The sequence below is a fragment of the Taudactylus pleione genome, unplaced genomic scaffold (genome assembly GCF_031769625.1).
Source record: "Taudactylus pleione unplaced genomic scaffold, aTauple2 ptg000253l, whole genome shotgun sequence".
Lineage (NCBI taxonomy): Eukaryota > Metazoa > Chordata > Amphibia > Anura > Myobatrachidae > Taudactylus > Taudactylus pleione.
The window spans coordinates 2,267,307-2,289,772 of NW_028284655.1; the positions used below are offsets into that span (position 1 = coordinate 2,267,307).

General features: G+C 46.4%; 1 protein-coding gene across 4 annotated transcripts in view; it reads right to left on the reverse strand.

Annotated features, from left to right (window-relative positions):
* The window catches only part of PRR36 (proline rich 36), a 70,287-nt gene extending 48,272 nt beyond the window's left edge, over positions 1 to 22,015 (reverse strand). For 3 of the 4 annotated variants that reach the window (XM_088480330.1, XM_088480328.1, XM_088480331.1), the window contains exons 1-4: positions 21,944 to 21,973; positions 20,883 to 21,050; positions 16,144 to 16,222; positions 13,427 to 13,473 (exon numbers count right to left, since the gene is read on the reverse strand). In XM_088480330.1, the coding sequence (XP_088336456.1) occupies positions 13,427 to 13,473; positions 16,144 to 16,222; positions 20,883 to 21,039 (283 nt within the window). In that variant the 5' untranslated portion in view covers positions 21,040 to 21,050; positions 21,944 to 21,973. The other variant, XM_088480329.1, reaches the window with a different exon arrangement.
* Positions 22,016 to 22,466: the final 451 nt, after the last annotated feature.

Here is a 22,466-nt window from a genome sequence, read left to right on the forward strand (position 1 = left end):
GCCTAACCCTAACTGTACCACCTGGAACCCTAACCCTCCCCCAAGTCCCTAACCCTCAATCATAAAGATGTTGAAAAAAATGCATGTGCCATCCATTTGTGCGTCGGGCCTTTGAACATGTTGATCTTTTAACCACGTCGACCATTTGCCTGTCGACCTTTTGTACCTGTCGACCTATTTCCTGTCGATGATCTGGTGTCGACCTATTAATTGTCAATCTTCTATCCAGATACCTTCCAATATGCTGAGTCACCTTATCCCGTTGATCTATACTACCTGGTGTGGATCATTAGGTCTACAGTAAAAAGGTAGACAATGGAAGTTAGACAGGCAATAGGTCGACAGGGTCTGAAGGTCAACACACTAAAGGTCAACTAGTAAGAAGGTCATTAGGTCGCCATAGAAATGGTCTACATGATTTTTTTTTTCTAGCCCTAATCTTCCCCCTAACCGTCCCTCCTGGTGCCTAACCCTAACCATCGGAGTAGGTGTCTGACCCTAACCGTCCCTTCTAGTGCCTAACCCTCCCTCCTGGTGTCTAACCCTTACTGTCGGGGTAAGTGCCTAACCCTAACCCTCCGGTAAGTGCCTAACTCTAAAAAAAAAAAAAAAGTGTCGACCATTTGTGTGTCGACATGATGACCCTGTTGACATTCTTACCAGTCGACCTTCAGACCTTGTCGACCTATTGCCTGTCTAACTTTCATTGTCTACCCAAACATTGTGTACCTTTTTACTGTAGACCTAATAACCGGATACTATACTACCTAACTACTAACCCTAAAGGAAATTAAACCTATGACCTGTGGTGCACCCTCCCAACACTACAGAACAATCCTTATTTACAATATTAATAAGACTCTATAATAACCCCCTTAAGAGAGTTTATAATTTTTGGCCAGGTTTCCTTTTGTCGGTGCAGATATGAATAGTTTGTTACATTTCCCAGGTTTATATATGTGGGAACTGAACAGTTTACTTTTAAGCATCCCATTGCTTAACCCTTTTGCTGTAATAAACACTTGAATGGTGCAGTCCCGGGTTTGTGTTGTTATCTGAAGCTTGTGCAGCTTTACCTCCTAAGGCAGGGGTCAGGGAACTTTACCTTTTACCCCAAAATATATTTAGATACGCCGACGTTACCCTCTTGATTTGACAGGAAGGAAATCATATAGTAGTGCCCCCATATAATGCTCCTGTAGTAGTGCTCCCATAGTTATGCCCCTGTAGTAGTGCCCCATAGTTATGCTCCTGTAGTAGTTTCCCCATATAATGCCTCTGTAGTAGTGCCCCCATATAAAGCCCCTGTAGTAGTGCCCCCATAGTTATACCCCTGTAGTAGTGCCCCATAGTTATGCTTCTGTAGTAGTGCCCCCATATAATGCCTCTGTAGTAGTGCCCCCATATAAAGCCCCTGTAGTAGTGCCCCCATAGTTATGCCCCTGTAGTAGTGCCCCATAGTTATGCTCCTGTAGTAGTTCCCCCATATAATGCCCCTGTAATAGTGCCCCCATATAATGCTCCTGTAGTAGTGCCCCCATATACTGCCCCTGTAGTGCCGCTTGTAAAAAAAAAAAAACCCACTTCCCTTAATCCCCGCTCCTGCATCCTCCACCGTCCTGTCCGCCCGGCTACTCCTCGGAACTATGGGAGAGACATCATGACGTCTCCCATAGTGCGCATCGAGAAAGGCGGAAGCTGGAGTTCAGAAGAGAACTCCAGCCTCTGGCTAACACGGCGCTGCAGGGAAGGAGCTGGGCGCCGGCTGGTTATAACATCTCAGCGGGCGTCCGGCTTAGAGCCTCCCTGCGGCACAGCCGGGCATGCATATGAATCACTCTATATTACAGAATGATTCATATGCATGCCCGGCTGTCTGTCCATTACCCCCAGGAATTTCATTTTTACCCCTGTTCCCTGACCACTGTCCTAAGGGTTGAATAACTGGAGAGGCTGTACCCAGCTCTTAAAGTTGTCCTAGAGAAGTGGTGGAACTCACCCCCCCCCCTCCCCTTGGCGGCGCTTTTTAAATAAAGGGACAACATGCACCTATGAAAAGGGGGCGTAGTCTCAAAAGAAAGGGGCATGGTCACACAATAGTATTCCCAATTAAAATTACGCCACACAGTAGCACAATCTTATCCACATTACACCGCACATAGTGCCCCTGATTCACATTACACCACATAGTAGTGTCCCATATTCATGTTATGACACACAGTAGTGGCCCTTTTCACAATGCTCACAGTAGTGCCCCTTATACACAATGCCCGCAGTATTAGTGCCCCTAATACACATGATGGCGACAGTAGTAGTGCCCCTTATACAATGCCCACAGCAGTAGTGCCCCTTATGCAATGCCCACAGTAGTGGTGCTCCCCATGCAGTGCCCCCAGTAGTGATAGTGCCCCTTATGTAGTGCCCCCAGCAGTGATTCCCCCTGTAGTAGTGCCTCCAATAGTAATGCTCCCTGTAGTAGTGCCTTCAATAGCAATGCCCCCAATAGTAATGCCCCCTGTAGTAGTGCCTCCAAAAGTAATGCCCCCAGTAGTAATGCCCCCAGTAGTAGTGCTCCCAATAGTAATGCCCCCTGTAGTAGTGCCCCCAATAGTAATGCCCCCTGTAGTAGTGCCCCAAATAGTAATGCCCCCAATAGTAATGCCGCTTACACAAAAGAAAAACCTTATACTTACCTTAAGCCGTCATGACGTCTCTCCCATAGTGCACACTGCGGGAGCCTGAAGCTGGAGCTCAGGAGTGAACTCCAGCCTCCAGCTGCCGTTGCGGGGAAGGAGCCGGATGCTCGCTGGTAGCAAAATCTCAACGGGCGCCCGGCAAATGGAGCCTCCATGCGGCGCCTTGCTGAGGTGGGCCGGAGGAGGCGGAACTGGTTCTGTCTCCAAATAGAAGTTACGGAACGCAGTTCCGCCCTACTTTAACCACTGGCTGCACCTTTTAATGCTCCTTGCATAGTCAAAAGTCTGAATAACTTATTGTGTTCCTCCCACTATACTGTGGTTTAATAGACCAACTCATGTATAACTAAAGATTTCTAGTACCTTTAGGCTTATTCCGTTAATAAATAGTAGGGAGCACAGTCTCATTTAATTAAATTACAATTGGGTTCAATAAAGATTGTTTATGGGGAAATTTACTAAGAATCTTGTTGGTGTGCGATCCCTAATCGCAGCTCTTCACCAGAATGTTTTCCGACGCTAATCACACATTTACTAAGAAGCGTATTTGCCTGACTATTTGCATTCGATGGTGATACTCATCGTGTTGTGGCGTGTGCAAGTTCACTCGTATTGGCCCAAAATTGCACATGAATTTCCAACAGTGGAGTAACTAGGGCAGGGCGAGAGGGGTGTGTGCCCTGGGCGCCGTTGGACCGGCAGCGCGGGGGGGCACCACCGGCCACGGTACCGGCCCGCCCGCCCTAGTTAGCCAGTGTAGCGCCGACCGCAATGAGTGCGGTCAGCGCTACACATTTACACAGGACTGGCGCTAGGCTTCCAGCGCCGGTCCTGTGCTTCACACCTGAGCCCGTTCCCTCCCCCTGAGCACTTGCCCAATAGCGCTAGGAGGTGGGCTCAGGCTGTGCATAACACACGCATCCAATGAGATAAACAGCAGCCAATGAGAGTCAGATAGACTCTCATTGACTGATGCAGCACCCACTGCAAGAGCCGGACTTCCGTCCGGCTCCTGCTGTGGGTAATGGGACTGATGTCATGACGTCTGTCCCATAATGCTGAGCGCGCCAGCCCGGGCGGGAGCGGTGTCGCGAGCAGGACCAGGAGCAGGAGCAGAGATTCAGGTAAGTATATTTTTATATATATATATATTTTTTTTTTAACCTATCTGCACAACGGGGGAGGGGGTGGCTACCACTGGGGGGACCTCTACTGGGGGAGGGGTGGCTACTACTGGGGGCGCCATTGGGAGGACCTCTACTGGGGGGGCTACTCTACTGGGGACTACTACTTGGGGGGGAACTACCACTGGGGGCATTATAAAAGGGGCCTACTACTAGAGGCACTGCACTCGGGGGACCACTACTGGGGGCAATAATAGGAAGGGCCACTACAGGGGGCACTGGATAGGGGGGATCACTACAGGGTGCCTGCATAAGGGGACCACTACTGGGAAAACTGCATGGGGGGGGACTACTGCTGGGGGCACTATATAAAGGGCACTGCATAGGGGTGGGGGGACTACTACTGGGGGCACCATATAAAGGGCACTGCATAAGGGGATACCGCTACTGGGCGCACTGCATTGTGGGGACTGCTACAGGGGGCACTGCATAAGGGGGAACACTACGTGGGGCACTGCATTTGGGGGGCCACTACTGGGGGTACTGAGTAAGGGGAACTAATTGGGGGCTGTATAAGGGGGACCACTACTGGGGATACTGTATAAGGGGCACTTCTATGGGCCTGCATAAGAGGTACCACAACTGCATACTGGGGGTACTGTATAAGGGGTACTACTGGGGTTAAGGTGCATATAGATAGGAATGTTCAGTTTGAAAATAAAGGGGTGTGTCATGTTGACACGCCCCGATTTTAAGTGACCACGCCCATTTTTGTGTGCGCACATCGGAGGGGGGGGGCTCCCTTTTCAAATTTGCCCTGGGCTCCAAATACCCTAGTTACACCACTGGTTCCCAAATCCCAGCAGCGTGTTTATCTGAAGCATGTACAGATCATTGAGATTTGTGTATGCCTCTCTGTGTAAAAAAGCCTTTAAAGTGTTCATTTTTTTTAAACAAAATGACGAGGGGTCCCCCCACCCAAGCATAACCAGACCTGGGTGCTTGGCCGGCCCTGGTCCTAACATTTTTTTTAGTACAAATACAGGGAAAAACTTGCGTAGGAGTCCCCCATATTTTTAGAATAAGCACCGGGTTCCAGTAGTGTGGGGGGTAATTCCACAGCCAGGGGACACACTTGACGAGGACCCTAGCCAAAGCATTCAGGCCTGGGATTTCTGGGGAAGTGGGGACCCCCCTCAACAATAAAGAGGTCCCCCTCTCCAGTGTACCACAGGCCAGGGTTGAAGCCTGGGGCTATCCCCTGCACCCCACATTTATGGAACATTGTGGAGAGGTCCATTTGCACCAAAAAAATCTGAGAAGAGATGGTAGCAAAATGATTCTTGGTGGGACTATCCACAGGGCACCAGAAGACACCTCTCAGACCATGGCCCAGCCTATATGTTGGCATTGCAGTAGAATATAGAAAGTGCTTGCAATTAGTTGGAGCCTTTAAATGCAGAGATTTAGAGATCATTAGAAGAAGAACAGCCCAGAGATGGGGACCCTCATCCTTTAGTCAGGAATTAAATGGAAGCTGTGGTAACACAGGCATATAGAAGAACAGTGTTAGACCTGACTCCTGGTCACATAACTGCAGGTCACCTATGGGTAGAAAAAACTACTGAGCAAATTTTACAGTTTTTCTGGCCTGGGGGTCCATAAAGAGGTTTCTGACTATTGTCAATATCATTTATTATTATTTATTTATTAACAGTTTCTTATATAGCACAGCAAATTCAGTCGCGCTTTACAATTTGAATCAACATTAACATTATACTGGGTTGTAAAAGACATACATACATACATACATACATACATACATACATACATACATAAAAGACATACATAAGGGTAAGAGGGCCCTGCTCGCAAGCTTACAATCTATAGGGAAATAGGTGTTGATACACAAGGATAGGTGCTACATATTGCAAATTGGTCCAGCCCGATTCCAGATGTTCTTGGTGGGCCGTATAATCCAATCCCACTGGAAAGATGGCCTAGAGTTAGGAGGATGTTAAATTGAAGTAAGAGAAGATGTGATAGATGTTTAATATAAGAAGAGAGTTAGATAGGGAGCTATAAAAGGTTAGGTGTGCGGTCCTGGAATCTGATGAGCTTGTCTGAAGAGGTGAGTTTTCAGAGAACGCTTCAATGTTTGGAAACTAGTGGAAAGTCTTATTGTGCGTGGGAGGGCATTCCACAGGGTGGGTGCATCCCGAAAAAAGTCCTGTAACCGTGCATGGGAACAAGTAATGCGTGGGGATGAGAGACGCAGATCTTGTGCAGAGCGGAGATGTCGGGTTGGAAGATATTTTGAGATAAGTGAAGAGATGTACAGTCAGGTGCATAAATATTGGGACATTGACAGAATTTTCTAATTTTGGCCTCTATTCACCAGCACAATGGCTTTGAAATGAAACAAACAAGATGTGCTTTAACTGCAGACTTTTAGATTTAATTTGAGGGTAATTACATCCAAATCAGGTGAACGGTGTAGGAATTACAACGGTTTCTATATGTACCTTCCACTTTTTAAGGGGCCAAAAGTAATGGGACAAACTAAACAATCCTAAATCTAACTTTCACTTTTTAATACTTTGTTGCAAATCCTTTGCAGGCAATTACAGCCTGAAGATTGGAACGCATAGACATCACCAGACGCTGGGTTTCATCCCTGGTGATGCTCTGCCAGGCCTCTACTGCAAATGTCTTCAGTTCCTGCTTGTTCTTGGGGCATTTTCCCTTCAGTTTTGTCTTCGTCAAGTGAAATGCATGCTCAATTGGATTCAGATCAGGGGATTGACTTGGCCATTGCATAACATTCCACTTTTTAGCCTAAAAAAACTCTTTGGTTGCTTTTGCAGTATGCTTCGGGTCATTGTTCATCTGCACTGTGAGGCGCCGTCCAATGAGTTCTGAAGCATTTGACTGAATATGAGCATATAATATTGCCCGAAACACTTCAGAATTCATTCTGCTGCTTTTGTCAGCAGTCACATCATCAATAAATACAAGGGAACCGGGTCCAATGGCAGCCATACGTGCCCATGCTATGACACTACCACCACCATGCTTCACTGATGAGGTGGTATGTTTTGGATCATGAGCAGTTCCTTTCCTTCTCCATACTCTTCTCTTCCCATCACTCTGGTACAAGTTGATCTTTGTCTCATCTGTCCATAGGATGTTGTTCCAGAAATGTAATGGCTTTTTTAGATGTTGTTGGCAAACTCTAATCTGGTCTTCCTGTTTTTGTGGCTCACCAATGGTTTACATCTTGTGGTGCGTTCTTTCTTTTTAAGAATGTTCCAAGCAGTTGATTTGGCCACACCTAATGTTTTTGCTATCTCTCTGATGGGTTTGTTTTGATTTTTCAGCCTAATGATGGCTTGCTTCACTGATTGTGACTGCACTTTGGATCTCATATTGAGAGTCAACAGCAACTGATTCCAAATACAAATGTCACACCTAGAATCAACTCCAGAGCTTTTACCTGCTTAATTGATAATGAAATAATGAGGAGAATAGCCCACACCTGTCCATGAAATAGCTTTTGAGTTGATAGTCCCATTACTTTTGGGCCCTTAAAAAGGGGGAGGCACATATAGAAACCGTTGTAATTCCTACACCGTTCACCTGATTTGGATGTAATTACCCTCAAATTAAATCTGAAAGTCTGCAGTTAAAGCACATCTTGTTTGTTTCATTTTAAAGCCATTGTTGTGGTGAATAGAGGCCAAAATATGAAAATTCTGTCAATGTCCCAATATTTATGAACCTGTCTGTATGTTGGTGTGGTTTGGTTAATAGCTTTATGTGTGAGTGTAAGTATTTTAAATTGAATACGGTAGAAGACCGGCAGCCAATGGAGGGACTGACAGAGTGGATCAGCAGACACCGAACGCTTGGTGAGAAAGATCAACCTCGCAGCAGCATTCAAAAATATCATGCTCCAAGGCCACATTTTAAAAGTCCCCTTGTTCCATTACCCATTACTGAGGTTCCGTTTGAAAGAATAGCTATGGATTTGGTTGGACCGTTAATGAAATCTGCCCGGGGCCATCAATATATTCTATAATATACCCGGAAGCAATACCATTGCGCAATACGTCAACAAAGACTATTGCTAGAGAATTAGTCCATGTCTTTAGCAGGTTGGGAATACCTAAGGAAATCCTATTTATGTCAAATATAATGAAAGAGTTATGCCGCCTGTTTAAAATTGATCCCTTAAGAACCTCTGTGTATCATCCCCAGACCGATGGGTTAGTGGAGAGATTTAACAAAACTTTAAAACACATGCTAAGGAAAGTAGTGGACAAAGATGGTAGAGATTGGGATTACTTGTTACCTTATTTGTTGTTGGCCATAAGAGAGGTTCCCCAATCCTCTACTTGATTTTCACCTTTTGATTTATTGTACGGGAGGCACCCAAGGGGACTACTTGACATTGCCAAAGAGACATGGGAGGGGCAGTCCAGTCCGTGTAAAACTGTTATTGAGCATGTTTCCCAAATGCAAGAAAGAATTGCTGCTGTGGTGCAGATAGTGAGAGAGCACTTGGAACAGGCCCAACAGGCACAGCAGAGGGTGTACAACCGCAATGCTCAGTTACACGTCTTTGCTCCTGGGGACAGAGTGTTGGTGTTGGTTCCCACAGTAGAAAATAAACTTTTGGCTAAGTGGCAAGGGCCCTTTGAAATTACAGAAAAAGTGGGGGAGGTTAACTATAAAGTTTACCAGCATGGGAAAAGAAAACCAGAACAGATATACCATGTAAATCTTAGAAAACCTTGGAAGGATAGAGCAGCTCTGTCAGCCGTCCAAACCCCTCCAGTAAACCCAGGGCCATTGGTTCCCGAAGTGACAATAGCTAAAACCCTATCGGCTGTTCAACAGCAGGAAGTTAAGGAATTTCTTGTCAGAAATAGGGTTTTGTTTTCAGTCATACCGGGTAAAACCACAGTCATTAAACATGACATAATCACTGACCCAAGGGTTAAGATTAACCTAAAGTCCTATAGATTACCAGAAGCCCAAAGAGAATCAGTGTCTAAAGAAATTAAAAAAATGTTGGAATTGGGTGTAATTGAAGAATCACATAATGAGTGATCAAGTGCCATTGTGCTTATTCCAAAGCCTGATGGGAGTGTGATTTCTCAAAATTGAACAGTGTGTCAAAATTCGATGCCTATCCAATGCCTAGGGTGGATGAACTAATTGAAAGACTAGGAACAGCCAGGTATTTAACCATTCTAGACTTAACAAAAGGGTATTGGCAAGTGCCGTTAACTGAGAATGTCAAAGAAAAGACCGCTTTTTCTGCAACAGAAGGGTTGTTCCAATACACGATGTTGTCCTTTGGGTTACATGGGGCACCTGCTACCTTTCAAAGGATGATGGATAGAATTCTAAGGCCCCATAGACAGTATGCTACTGCTTATCTGAATGTTGTGATCATTCATAGTTATGATTGGAAGTCTCACTTGCCCAGAGTACAAGCAGTGTTGGACTCCATTTATAAGGCAGGTTTGACAGCCAACCCAAAAAAATGTTGCCATGGGATGGAAGAAGTAAAGTATCTTGGATACAGCATTGGCAGAGATTCGATAAAACTCCAGCTTAATAAAATTGAGGCAATACAAAACTGGCCATGACCCCTGAATAAGAAGCAGGTGAGAGCCTTCTTAGGCATCACTGGGTATTATAGGAGATTTATACTCAATTTTGCCACCATTGCAGTCCCACTGACAGACCTTACCAAAGGCAAACAGAAAGTTATGGTTAAATGGTGTCCTGAAGCAGAAAAGGCTTTTCAGGAGTTAAAAATAGCATTGTGCACCCAACCAGTTCTGTTAACTCCTGATTTTGACATGGAGTTTGATGTGCAAACTGATGCATCAGATGTAGGCATAGGTGCGGTCCTGTCCCAGATCAAGGAAGGTGAAGAACACCCTATTTTTTACTTAAGCAGAAAATGGAATGTACATGAGAGAAACTATGCTACAGTCGAGAAAGAACCGCTGGCCATAAAGTGGGCATTAGAAACTCGCAGGAACTACTTGATGGGAAGGAAGTTCAGGCCGATCACTGACCATGCCCCTTTGAAATGAATGTCAGAGAACAAAGAGAACAATGGGAGAATAACGAGGTGGTTCTTGGCATTACAAAACTTTAAGTTTACAGTAGAACACAGGCCAGGAAGCCAGCTGGCCAATGCAGATGCTTTGTCGCGTGTTCATTGTTTGGGGACTGCAGTTGTTCCGCCCCACATGTCGAAACAAAGGGGGGGATATGTGATAGAAGCACTGGAGAAGTTATGGATAGCATATATGTGTGTCCCAGATTCTTATCATATGTGTTTTAAACCCCCAGGAAAAGTCTGTTCTGCCAAACAGATTAGAGTGTCGGCTTTTGGTAAAAGCCAGATAATGGGTCCTGGGGGTGTGCATGTGAGAAGAGAAGAGAGAGCTCCATCCACAGGCTGTTCCAGGTGTTGGGCCTTTCAGTCTGAGAGCAGGCTGATTAGTAGTTGCACCTGGAAGTGGTTCATATAAGCTGGATCAAGGTTTGGTTCATTGTCTCATACACCTGGGGTGAACAGACAGTGAGGTTTGTTCAGAGACACTTTGATATACTGGAAAGTGCTGTGTTTGTGCCTAAGTTTTGTGGTGAGGCAGTAGGCCCTGCCACATTGAGCAAGGGAGTGATTTGTGCAGTTAGTGCCCAGACTAGCTAGGATTTATTTTTATGTTTTGTTTATTTTATTATTTATACTGCACAATAAAAACTGGTTCCGACCATCTTGCACGAAAACCCTCGACTTCCCGGCTGTTTCCTGGCTGCTGTGTGTAAGGAGGTGTCCATCTACCTCAGGAGAGGGACCCCCTACCCCGATCATATCACAAGTGTTTTACTTATTTGTAAAACTGGAAATGTCAGTGTAGAGTGTTAGGATAGACTGGTTGCTATGGGCAACATCTCCACTTCTAAAAACCCTTATTAGTAAATATACCCCTTAGATTGTTGGAATAGTAGAGAGAGTTAATTTCTCTAATAAATAGTGATTTTGAGAATTGTATATCATTTCTTGCAAAATAAATTGTATTCCAATTGTTACAGTGTTTATATCCGAGTTAAGGTGCGTACACACGGTACGATTAAAATGGACGATTTGAACGATAATGATATCGATCATATTGTTATCGTTCATATCGTGCATTTTTCGGTGCCCAACGATCTGCGATGCACAGGCACGTATGGACGATATCGATATCGTCCATCGCCCGTGCATGCAGGCCAACCTGGTCGATATCTACCAGGTTACTATAGGGACCCGCGATCGTTGATCGCGGGTTGCTATAGTCGTTGTGGTGTGCTGGATGATCGATCATCCAGCACACCCGGGAGATCGTACAACGTTATCGTTGTCGATTGTCCCGTGTGTATGCACCATTAGGAGCTGTGTAAACACTAACCCCTTCTATTCATAAAGTGCATGCTCCTGGGACCCTGTAAAATAAACTGTCCTATCTTTTGGATGTTGTGTTATCAAAATGTTAATAATGAAAGTTTATCTTTGGCACTGATGCAAGAAGCTGTCTATGTATAATTTATTACCTAGTTTATCTGAGAGATATTTTTTACTTGAATAAAGAAAATTCAACTATGCTTTGTACAAACTATGCGATATGTCGATCAATCAGCCGACGAACGACATATCACATAGTGCATCTCTCCATGTGTTCAGAAGATATGTCTGTGAACAACATCATTCACAGACATATCACATCGGCCCTGCAGCACAGCCGACCGTCAGTACACTTGCTACAGGGACCGTCGGCACTGACATCTCAATTGGGCAGGTGACATGAAATGTTCGCCCAGTTGTAATGTCAGTGCAGACATATCGAGCAGCAGATTTGTAAGTGTGTGTTGGCTTATCAATCAGCTGCTCGGTCTGCGGATCCCTGGGTTGGGCGGACAAGTCGTCCAGCTGTGTACCAAGGGAAAATTATTTGAGTTTAGGATTATCCTTCTTACCTCTCTGATGGGATAAGAAGATAACGGGAAACTAAATAGCGCAGTAAAGTAAGTGAACAATACAACCTGACATTCCTATCCACCACTTGTTGGGGTATATCATGATTGTAACATTACATTATTACATTGCGACATAAGAAGATAACAGATATGCATTATGTGCTACAGCTGATTTTTCATTTTACTGGTGTTTCAGGTCACAATTACAATTTCTATTTTATTTATTCACACATTAACAAATAAGTGTATTTATAATTTCATTATTTTGCTTATGATTGCTTCTATATACTAAATAAGTGGCATTGATGAGGTCCTGCACAGTGGGCCTGAGATGTACGCAGTGCAGGTATTTACACAGTTGAGCAATTATCGTCTGACTGTGCATGGGTCACGGTCGCACTGTGCACGCGCCACGGTACCTTAGTGATGCCGCTCGCACTGATGGTTTATTTGCAAAGTGATTGACAGTCAGTGACTGTTTGGGGGTTGTTATGGGGAGTGTCAGCGACTGTTTTTGGGGCGTGTCTCAGCCTACAACTGCGACCCTGTATGCAGAAAACATGGCGCCACAGTCTCAGTACCCACGCCCATTCTGCGTGACCATAGGGCTACTCAGATGGTCGATTAGCGAAGGATCTGTGACAAGCGCTGCGTGTTTGTGCGCACTTGCTTGGATCTGTGAAGTCGCTGGTGGATGCTGCATGCATTATTATATTGTCACACGGCAGCTGCGATTGCATTAGTGTACACAACTGGCTCAGGCCCTGTATCTCCTAATACAGGTGATCTTCAGTCACTATACTGTACATACATTTGGAGCACAAATATGTCCACCTATAAATAAGCCCCATGCATCTAATTTATAGCAGCATAAGCATTACAGTTTTAGGGCGGGATGCATGACGTATTGCACTCGCTATGCGATGTATTCTGCCGGTCACAGCATGCATGCCGATATTGGTAATGCCGGTATACATGGCGATCCCTGCAAAGGACCGCTCTGTCGGTAAGAGCAGCCCTTTGTGGTGGAAGGGCTTCCAGGTTTATGACCCAGAAGCCCCTCCGGCGTCCTTCTGTGCATGTGCAGAAGGACGTGCACGCCGTGGGGGTGCTGGGAGGGATCCAATTGGATCCCTCTATCAGCACTCTGCGGAGAGAAGTCCATAGGCTTCTATGGGTAACGCCATCGGGAAGCTGGCATTACCCACCGCAACCAAATCCCGGAGTACATCACACTCCGGGGCTTGGTGCATATGAGAAATGCTGTCAAACCCACATTTTTGGGGTTTGAACGCATTTTTCTCATTGATGCATGCCGCCCTTAAAGTGTAAAAACAAAAAATCAGGACTGTCCTGGTAAACCAGATCCATAGTTATTTCTAAGAGTTAGAATGCTGTGTATATCAGAGCCTTACACACCATAAGCCTCATTCTGTGACAGGCCCAGTGATTTGGGGTAAGCCAGGTGACATTTTTATGTGTCATCAAGAGGATCCAGAAAGGGTTTTATATCCCTGATCTCCTATGGTCATTGTATTAGTCAGATAGAGACTTACGTACCTCTATGTGGCACTGCCTTGGATTTGCTTGGGGAAGCAGTCTTTGTCCTGTAACACAGCAGATATATTTGTATAATACACAAACACAGAATTATTATACCTACTAACCCTCCCTTTTCATTGAAAAACCATTAAGTTGATCTGAGCAGGCACTCTTTAAATTACTTATCAAACCAACCCTGCACTGGTACAATACTCACCCCTCCCTGATGCTGAGCCCCACCTCTGCTGATGCCAAGCCCTTACCAGTACCTATACAAGGCCCACCCTGCACTGGTACATTCCTCACCCCTCCCTGATGCCAAGCCCCACCTCTGCTGATGCCAAGCCCTTACGAGTACCTACACAAGGCCCACCCTGCACTGGTACAATACTCACCCCTTTCTGATGCTGAGCCCCACCTCTGCTGATACCAAGCCCTTACCAGTACCTATACAAGACCCACCCTGCACTGGTACATTCCTCACCCCTCCCTGATGCCAAGCCCCACCTCTGCTGATGCCAAGCCCTTACGAGTACCTACACAAGGCCCACCCTGCACTGGTACAATACTCACCCCTTTCTGATGCTGAGCCCCACCTCTGCTGATACCAAGCCCTTACCAGTACCTATACAAGACCCACCCTGCACTGGTACATTCCTCACCCCTCCCTGATGCCAAGCCCCACCTCTGCTGATACCAAGCCCTTACCAGTATCTATACAAGGCCCACCCTGCACTGGTACATTCCTCACCCCTCCCTGATGCCAAGCCCCACCTCTGCTGATACCAAGCCCTTACCAGCACTTATACAAGGCCCACCCTGCACTGGTACATTCCTCACCCCTCCCTGATGCCAAGCCCCACCTCTGCTGATACCAAGCCCTTACCAGCACCTATACAAGACCCACCCTGCACTGGTACATTCCTCACCCCTCCCTGATGCCAAGCCCCACCTCTGCTGATACCGAGCCCTTACCAGCACCTATACAAGACCCACCCTGCACTGGTACATTCCTCACCCCTCCCTGATGCCAAGCCCCACCTCTGCTGATACCAAGCCCTTACCAGTATCTATACAAGGCCCACCCTGCACTGGTACATTCCTCACCCCTCCCTGATGCCAAGCCCCAATTCTGCTGATACCGAGCCCTTACCAGTACTTATATTAGGCCCACCCTTCACTGGTACCATACCAAAGTCCACAATGGTGTGCAACGCCCACCACATACTGACACCAAGCTTTGACCCACACCTTTTAAGAGCCACACCTGCACTGGTACTATACCCAACTATTACTGTCAGCATGTGCCATCCCGGACCAGTACATGCGATACAGACTAATATTAGGCCACAATACTAGCGAGTACTAGGTTCCACTTCGTTGTCACCAGGACTTGCATACTGCCTCTCCCATACCATTCCTACATGCCTACAATTTCAAGGTTACATAAGGATACTCTGTTTATATATTTTATAAGAGACATCATTGTTCATCTTTTATGTTTATACATTTTCTATTGTAATTTGTGTTCCATTAACGATTGCACAGCTGTGAAAATCGCTGGGAAACCCTCCTTTTTACTTTTCGTTGTTGTGTGTACTAGTTGTCTGTGTGTTATGTATATCTGTTATTTCTGCTTTTTACCATTGCCACAACTGTCTGTCATGTGTTGCGGCTGTCTATAATCTATTCTTTGTGTTGCAGCAGAAGGAATAATTTGCCTGATTCAGAGACGGACACTAATGCGATCACGGCTACGATTTAGTATGCATTGCAGCTGCGAAAATATGCTAATGGTTGCAACGCTTACCGAGCAAAATGACTCCCATTGCTGCCTTTTCATATGCATACGATGTCACTTACGTGCGTAAATATCGGTCACATCGAGCAACCACCTTGCCCTTGCAGCTGGTCTGACCTGCCGCAGCCTTGGGTGCTCTCCTGATACTCAGAGCTCACATGGGCTAATTCATGCACGCCCATAAAATGGCGTTCAGACGGACAGACAGACGGACAGGTTTTTCAAACCACCCCCCGTCACCACCCTCAAACGCTGACAGCCGGTCACTCACTATATGACGGATTCCTCTGTGCATCTGTAGTGGCAATGCGACAGCTGCGCACGCACAGTGCAGCTTATACGCATGCGCGATGGCAAACAATCGCTCGAATCAAGCCCAATGCCCCCTCTACAGTGAATCTAAGCCTATTATTGATACCTGTGAGAGTGCAGTGCCCTGGCTAGTGATATCCAGCTAGCAGCCATGCCCCTCTTGTGATCACTGACTTCTAAGGAGATTACATCACAACATTTGACACAATATGACAACTATTTAATTATCCCACATATGTGGGGTAATTATCTAGGAGTGTAGTAGCTGCTGTGTTTTGGGGAGGCTAAATACTTTGTGCAGGTATGCCTCACCCGTATAAAAAGCATATGGCAATTATGAGCTATTTAATATCTAGTATAGAAATAGCAAAAGCAATTGTCATGTTTGTGAGCGATTTACAGCATAGAAACTGACCAGGGGAAGACGTGTGTGTGCGCTGGTCAGCTTATCACCTATTGCAATGTGGCAATAGAACTGAGGCATTAGGTATTTGAAGCAGTGGACAGAGAAAGGAAACTGGACAAGGACATACAGAGCAACATGCCCAGCATACACTGCCATTAATACCATCCAATACATTCTCACCTGCATGGTCATACTGTATATAATAGACAGCCTTACCTGACTGTACTGGGCTTTGTGACAGTGGCTTCCTTTACTCCAGCAGTGGCTTTACCAGCTACAGGCTTGCATGGTGAATCTATGCAATAATAAAAATGAGTTATAGTTTACAAAATGTTTGCTGTAATGCTGGATTACTATAATTAGACATTACATATGTACAGTATAATAAGGTAAGTAGGAGCTGGATTACTGTAATTAGATGTTATATATGTAATAAAACATTCAGGAGCTGGGTTAAATAAATAAAATGTTACACTGGTAACAAGAGTCTCAGGAACTGGGCTAAAATAATATGAAGTCATGTCTGTAGTAAGACATTAAGGGCCTATTCATCATCGAAGGCCGTATGGCTTCCGATGATGAAGTATTGATACTTAAGTATCCAACTTGCAGTGGGGGATAGATTACACCAGAGCAATTCATCATTGCTCCGGTGAGGAGACAGCTGCTACAAAAAGCAGTTAGTATCGTAGCTACAGAAGTAGCTGCGTTACTTACCTCTTCCCCGTCGTCCTGGCTATGCATGTGTGACCAGAGGTAGGGAGCCCCCAGGGAGGTAGTGAGGAGGCGGCGGAGGGATCCGCTCAGATCCATCTTCACATCCGAAAGCAAGCGTCGTCTGAAGATGGCGCTTGTTCTCGGATGCAAATTCCGAAAACTTTCAGTTTTCGGAGTTTGCTGAATATCCTTTTCGGAACCCTGATGATGAATGGCCCGGTGACTAAAATATGCGGAAACTAGCGTTTCAGCATGGTTACCGGGCCATTTATCGGTTGATGAATAGGCCCCTAAGCTCCAGTAGGTTCCTGTAGTCAGATGCTACAGAGGTAACAAGACAGAGGGTGAAATATTGCCTATGGGGAGCTGAAAATGATAATATATTTCAGCAGCAGCCTGAGCCAGAGCCGCACACAATCCTAATGTTCACATAGTTGAGGAATGTTTTGTAACTGGGCGTGCGCAAACATTTCTGAAAACCCCTACGGGACGTGCGTTACACACAGTGTACACAAAAGGCGCTGTTATGATCGGGACAGATGGTATCGGAAATATTGAGGAAAAGTGATGGGCTGTGACTGGGAGGTGGCCAGAAACATGGAATGAGGGAGAGTGAGAGAGGAACAGAGGAAGAAAGAGGGAAACAAAGGGCTGAGGATGACTGCGAAGGAAATGCAGGTTGAGTTGGAGTGAGAGAAGAACGATGGCTGAGTGAGAGTAGAGCACAGGTTATGAATGAAGGAGAGTGGAATGTGGGCTGAGTTGAAGTGAGAGAAAAAAGCTAAGGGGATTTGAGAGAGGAACATGAGCTGAGGGAGAATGAGAGAGGAACATGGGGGCTGAGGATGAGTGAGCGAGGAATGCAGGCAAGGGGGTAGTGAAAGAGGAACACGGGCTGGAGGGGAGTGAGAGTGGAATGCATACTAAGTGGGAGTGAGGGAGGAAAGTGGGGTGAGGAGGGAGTGAAAGAAAAACGAGGGTTGAAGGAGAGTGAGAAAGGAACAGGGTCTGAGCGAAAATGAGAGAGGAAATAGGGCTGAGGGAGTGTGAGAAGGGAACATAGGTTGAGGTGGAGCGAGAGGAGAATGCAGTTTGAGAGGGAGTGAGAGAGGAACATGGGGTGAAGGGGAGTGAGGGAAAACTCAGGCAGAAGGAGAGTGAGAAAGGAACATAGGCTGAGGGGTAATGAGAGAAAAATGTGGGTTAAAGGAGTGTGAGAAGGGTAATGGACTGATGGAGAGTGAGAGAGGGACGCGGTCTGAGGGAGAGTGAGAGAAGTATGCGGTCTGAGGGAGAGTGAGAGGGATGCGGTCTGAGGGAGAGAGGGATGCAGTATGAGAGAGAGTGAGAGAGGGATACTGTCTGAGGGAGAGTGGGATGAGGTCTGAGGGAGAGTGAGAGAGGGACACGGTCTGAGGGAGAGTGAGAGAGGGGCGCGGTCTGAGGGAGAGTGAGAGAGGGGCGCGGTCTGAGGGAGAGTGAGAGAGGTATGCGGTCTGATGGAGAGTGAGAGGGATGCGGTCTGAGGGAGAGTGAGAGGGACGAGGTCTGAGGGAGAGTGAGAGGGATGCGGTCTGAGGGAGAGTGAGAGGGACGCGGTCTGAGGGAGAAAGGGACGCAGTATGAGGGAGAGTGCGAGAGGGACGCGGTCTGAGGGAGAGTGAGAGAAGTACGCGGTCTGAGGGAGAGTGAGAGGGACGCGGTTTGAGGGAGAGAGGGACGCAGTATGAGGGAGAGTGAGAGAGGGATACTGTCTGAGGGAGAGTGGGACGAGGTCTGAGGGCGAGTGAGAGAGGGACGCGGTCTGAGGGAGAAAGGGACGCAGTATGAGGGAAAGTGAGAGAGGGGCGCGGTCTGAGGGAGAGTGAGAGAGGTAGATGGTCTGATGGAGAGTGAGAGGGATGCGGTCTGAGGGAGAGAGGGACGTGGTCTGAGGGAGAGTGAGAGGGAGGCGGTCTGAGGGAGAGAGAGAGAGGGAGGCGGTATGAGGGAGAGAGAGAGGGACGCAGTCCGAAGGAGAGTGAGAGACACGGTCTGAGGGAGAGTGAGAGAGGGATGCGGTCTGAGCGAGAGTGAGAGGGATGCGGTCTGAGGGAAAGTGAGAGAGGGATGCGGTCTGAGGGAGAGTGAGAGGGACACGGTCTGAGGGAGAGTGAGAGAGGAACGTGGTCTGAAGGAGAGAAAGAGGGATGTGGTCTGAGGGAGAGTGAGAGAGGGACACGGGAGAGAGGGACGAGGTCTGAGGGAGAGTGAGAGAGGAATTTGGGATGAGGGAGAGGGAATTTTAAATGCGGGATGATGAACAGTGAAAGAGGAATGCAGGCTAAGCGGGTGAGAGGAGAACGCAGGCTGAGGGAAGCAAAAGAGAAAGGTATTATGGTAGAAGTAAAGGGATAATTAGGGGCAGAGAAGAGCTAATGTAGTGAGGGTGTAATAAAGAGGGTTATGGGTACAGGGTGAAAAAAAATTATGAACATGGTTCAAAAAGAGACATACTGTATGATCAAAGGCAGATGCAGGGGCAGAACAATGGGAGACAATAGAGGCGCCTGCCTCCAGGCTCCAGCTCTGAAGGGGCACCTCCGCCATTGTGCACAACATATTCAACCCACTTAGGGCTGTAACTATGTACCCGGAGTGTACCGTCACGGTCGCCCAATACATGGCACCCGATCCCGGCACCTGAGAAGCCACCATACACTAGTGTAGAGCTCCATGTCAGACCAACAGCTGCTGCCTTCATCTATCTATAGCCTGTCTGCATGCGAATTGCTATATTACAGTGTGATGGGGGGGGGGATACCAAATAATAACTTGCCTCCGGGCGTCTGGGATGAACTTACACCACTGGGCAGATGGAAGATAGGGAGAAAGAGGCATGGAAAGAAGAGTGAAGGGAACTAAGCAGAGGAGTATAGTGAAGATAAAGAACAGCAGGGAATATAGGGGCCCATTTATCAATTATCGTATTTGCAATGCAATCTGGGCATGTTATTAGTGCCCATGATGGCATTACAGTAGGCGATCATAGTACCGGGATGTATTAAAAAGCACTCACAGGGACAGTGACTCCAAAAGAAGCCCGTCCCTGCAATGTGCTCAGAGTGAAGGGACTGCGTCTCACTCCTGTGCTGGACTCCTGTGCATGTGTGGTCTACAGACAATGCATGTGTGGCGGCCATAGGCTACAGCAGCCCTACGCCATCTTAGGACGCCGTAAGGTGCAGTGACGAAACTCAGGAATGCTTCGCTTTGGTAAATCTGACAGCACTGCACCCGCCATAGAAACCTAAGGGGGATTGAAAGGATCCTCTGTGATGGGAGAACTTAATCATTGCGGTTAACCCCCGAAAACTGGTGTTTTTGGGGATTAAGCCAAAAATATACATATGGGCCCCTTAATAAGACCATTGGGATGTAGCAGGAGTATAAGGGGGGAAGGGGGGGGCTTGGACTGCACACCCTAATTCTAAACATAATGGTTAGCAGGAGTAGTAAGACATTAAGGAAATGTGTTACTGTAAGAAGCTGTTATGATGTAATAATACTTTTAGGAGATGGGCTATTGAGGAAAGAAGTTACAGGGGTAATAAGACATTTATGAGTTACGGTAAACAGATGTTACAGGGGTAAAATAACAGTAGCTGGGTCACTGTAATACGATTTTACAAGGGTAAAAATATACCAATGTAATTTTTTTTTAATTTTAGTTATAATATCTCCAAAAGCTGTGATATGGGAAAGAACCATAGAGTAATGTGTTTTTGTAATAATATAAGATACATATCTTTATAATGAGACTTGTACACGCAATGCTTTCTGCTGCTAGAACTGACACCTCTAGTCCAGAACACCCTTCTCCATTAGTCAGGGATGATTTATTGTGACATCTACTGTATGAAACCCCCTCCTTTCCCTGCACAGCAATACCTTGTAACCGTATTACATAGACAATGGATATTTAATGCTACATCAATTCTCCTAGATGTCTCATGAGCTAAATAACACTATCTGGTTAAGTATATGATGCTAACTACCAATTACACACTAAAAATATATAATATATTTCCCTATAGAATACAGTCTGTAAGGTCTGTTCCTCTCGACATACTGTATATCAGGTACTGTCCCCATTGCACAGTAGCACAGCATATGTAGATGATACAGACTAGCATATGTAGATGATACAGAACTAGGCTATGATAGAATAGATGACAGAGAGTAGACGGTTCTCTCACCTGCATTCCTGGGGGCTGCTGGTCGGGGGCTGGCTGTGGTCACTTTGGGAGATGGAGAGGGGGTTCCAGTTATTGTGCTTCTAGATAAAGAGGATCTAGAAGTTTGAGGTTTCTTTATGGTCCCCACCTTTGTTTGACCGCTGGGGGAGGAGTCCATTGTGATCTTACCTGCAGTGAGGAAAGATGTGATCATTTATTACCAAGAAGGGTGATACTTACATGTTTCTAAGCAAAATATCACTGATTATCCCACATTACTATTCACTTTACAGCACTCTATCCTTGCCCAGTCCTTCTGTAGCCCTGGCCAGCTATGGACATCACCCCAGTCACAGAGCCCTTGGTTTGGCTGTCTGCAGAATCAGAGACAAGTTTCAAACCAGAGACTGTGAATTCATTTTGACTTAATAGTCGCTGAATTTTGGGCTCTACAGTCCAGGACGTATTAGTTATGCAGAATAGGACAGATGCTGCCTGCACCTCCTACCCATCTCCCACACAAAGATGTATTCACCAATTTGCTGAGCTACAGGCTCACTGCCACAGAGATACTCATGTACATCCACACATAGGATTGTTGTATGTAGGTGGATATCTGCAGACACAGAGAATGAACAAACATCACACACTATTCTCTGCACAATAAACACGCACAATCCCAAATCCACAACTGTCTGTCAGTAGCAGCTCTTCATTTCAATTCTGATCTGAGGTAGTTTGCATTTGAATGGGTGCGCCCTTCCCCCATGTCACAAAACACTGGGACACCAGAAACCCAGAGGGGGGGGGACCCTGAGACACCTAGACAAGATCATACACTTGCATCAATTCATACTGTATATTACTATCAGAACACACACACACATACACACACACACACACACATCACAGACATTTCTTACTGCAGCCACTGGAGATGAACAACAACACACTACAGCATGACACTACAACACAAGCCAATTCATACCAACACTATACAATGCCAGCATGGAAACACACTCACACCTACACTTGCAGGCACTGTTACACACACACAGGAAGGCACAATACGGATTACACACCGGTACACCGAGACAATGCTGCACCTCTCCTCTCACCTCTCTGCTGTTCGGGTGTGGGAGTCACTCCCTCTGTCCCTCCTCTCTCTCCACACAGAGACAAGTGTCACAGGGGAAGGAGCGGAGATAGATGGGAGCAGGGTACCAGGGAGAATAGGACGCCCAATCAGAGGAGAGCAGAACATTCGGATACCCCCACTCTCCCTTGTTCAGGGGGTGATGTGAATATTCATACACTCCCAGGGGGGAGATTAACGCTCTCTATTATTCGTCAAACGAGACGGCAGAAGAGATCAATAGAGCTTCCTCTACTACACAACAATACCCTTTACACTGACTGAAAGGAGCAGCAGCAGCTGGAGTGGCCTCATAGACGCACTGGATAGCACAGATAGAGCACACAGTGGGGCTGGTGATGCAGACTTGGGAGAGCACAGCAAAAAGATCTATACATGGAGCAGATTTGCACCGTGGTAAGACCGTGCCGCCCTGCAGGTAGGACATATGTAACATGTGCAGAAAGGGG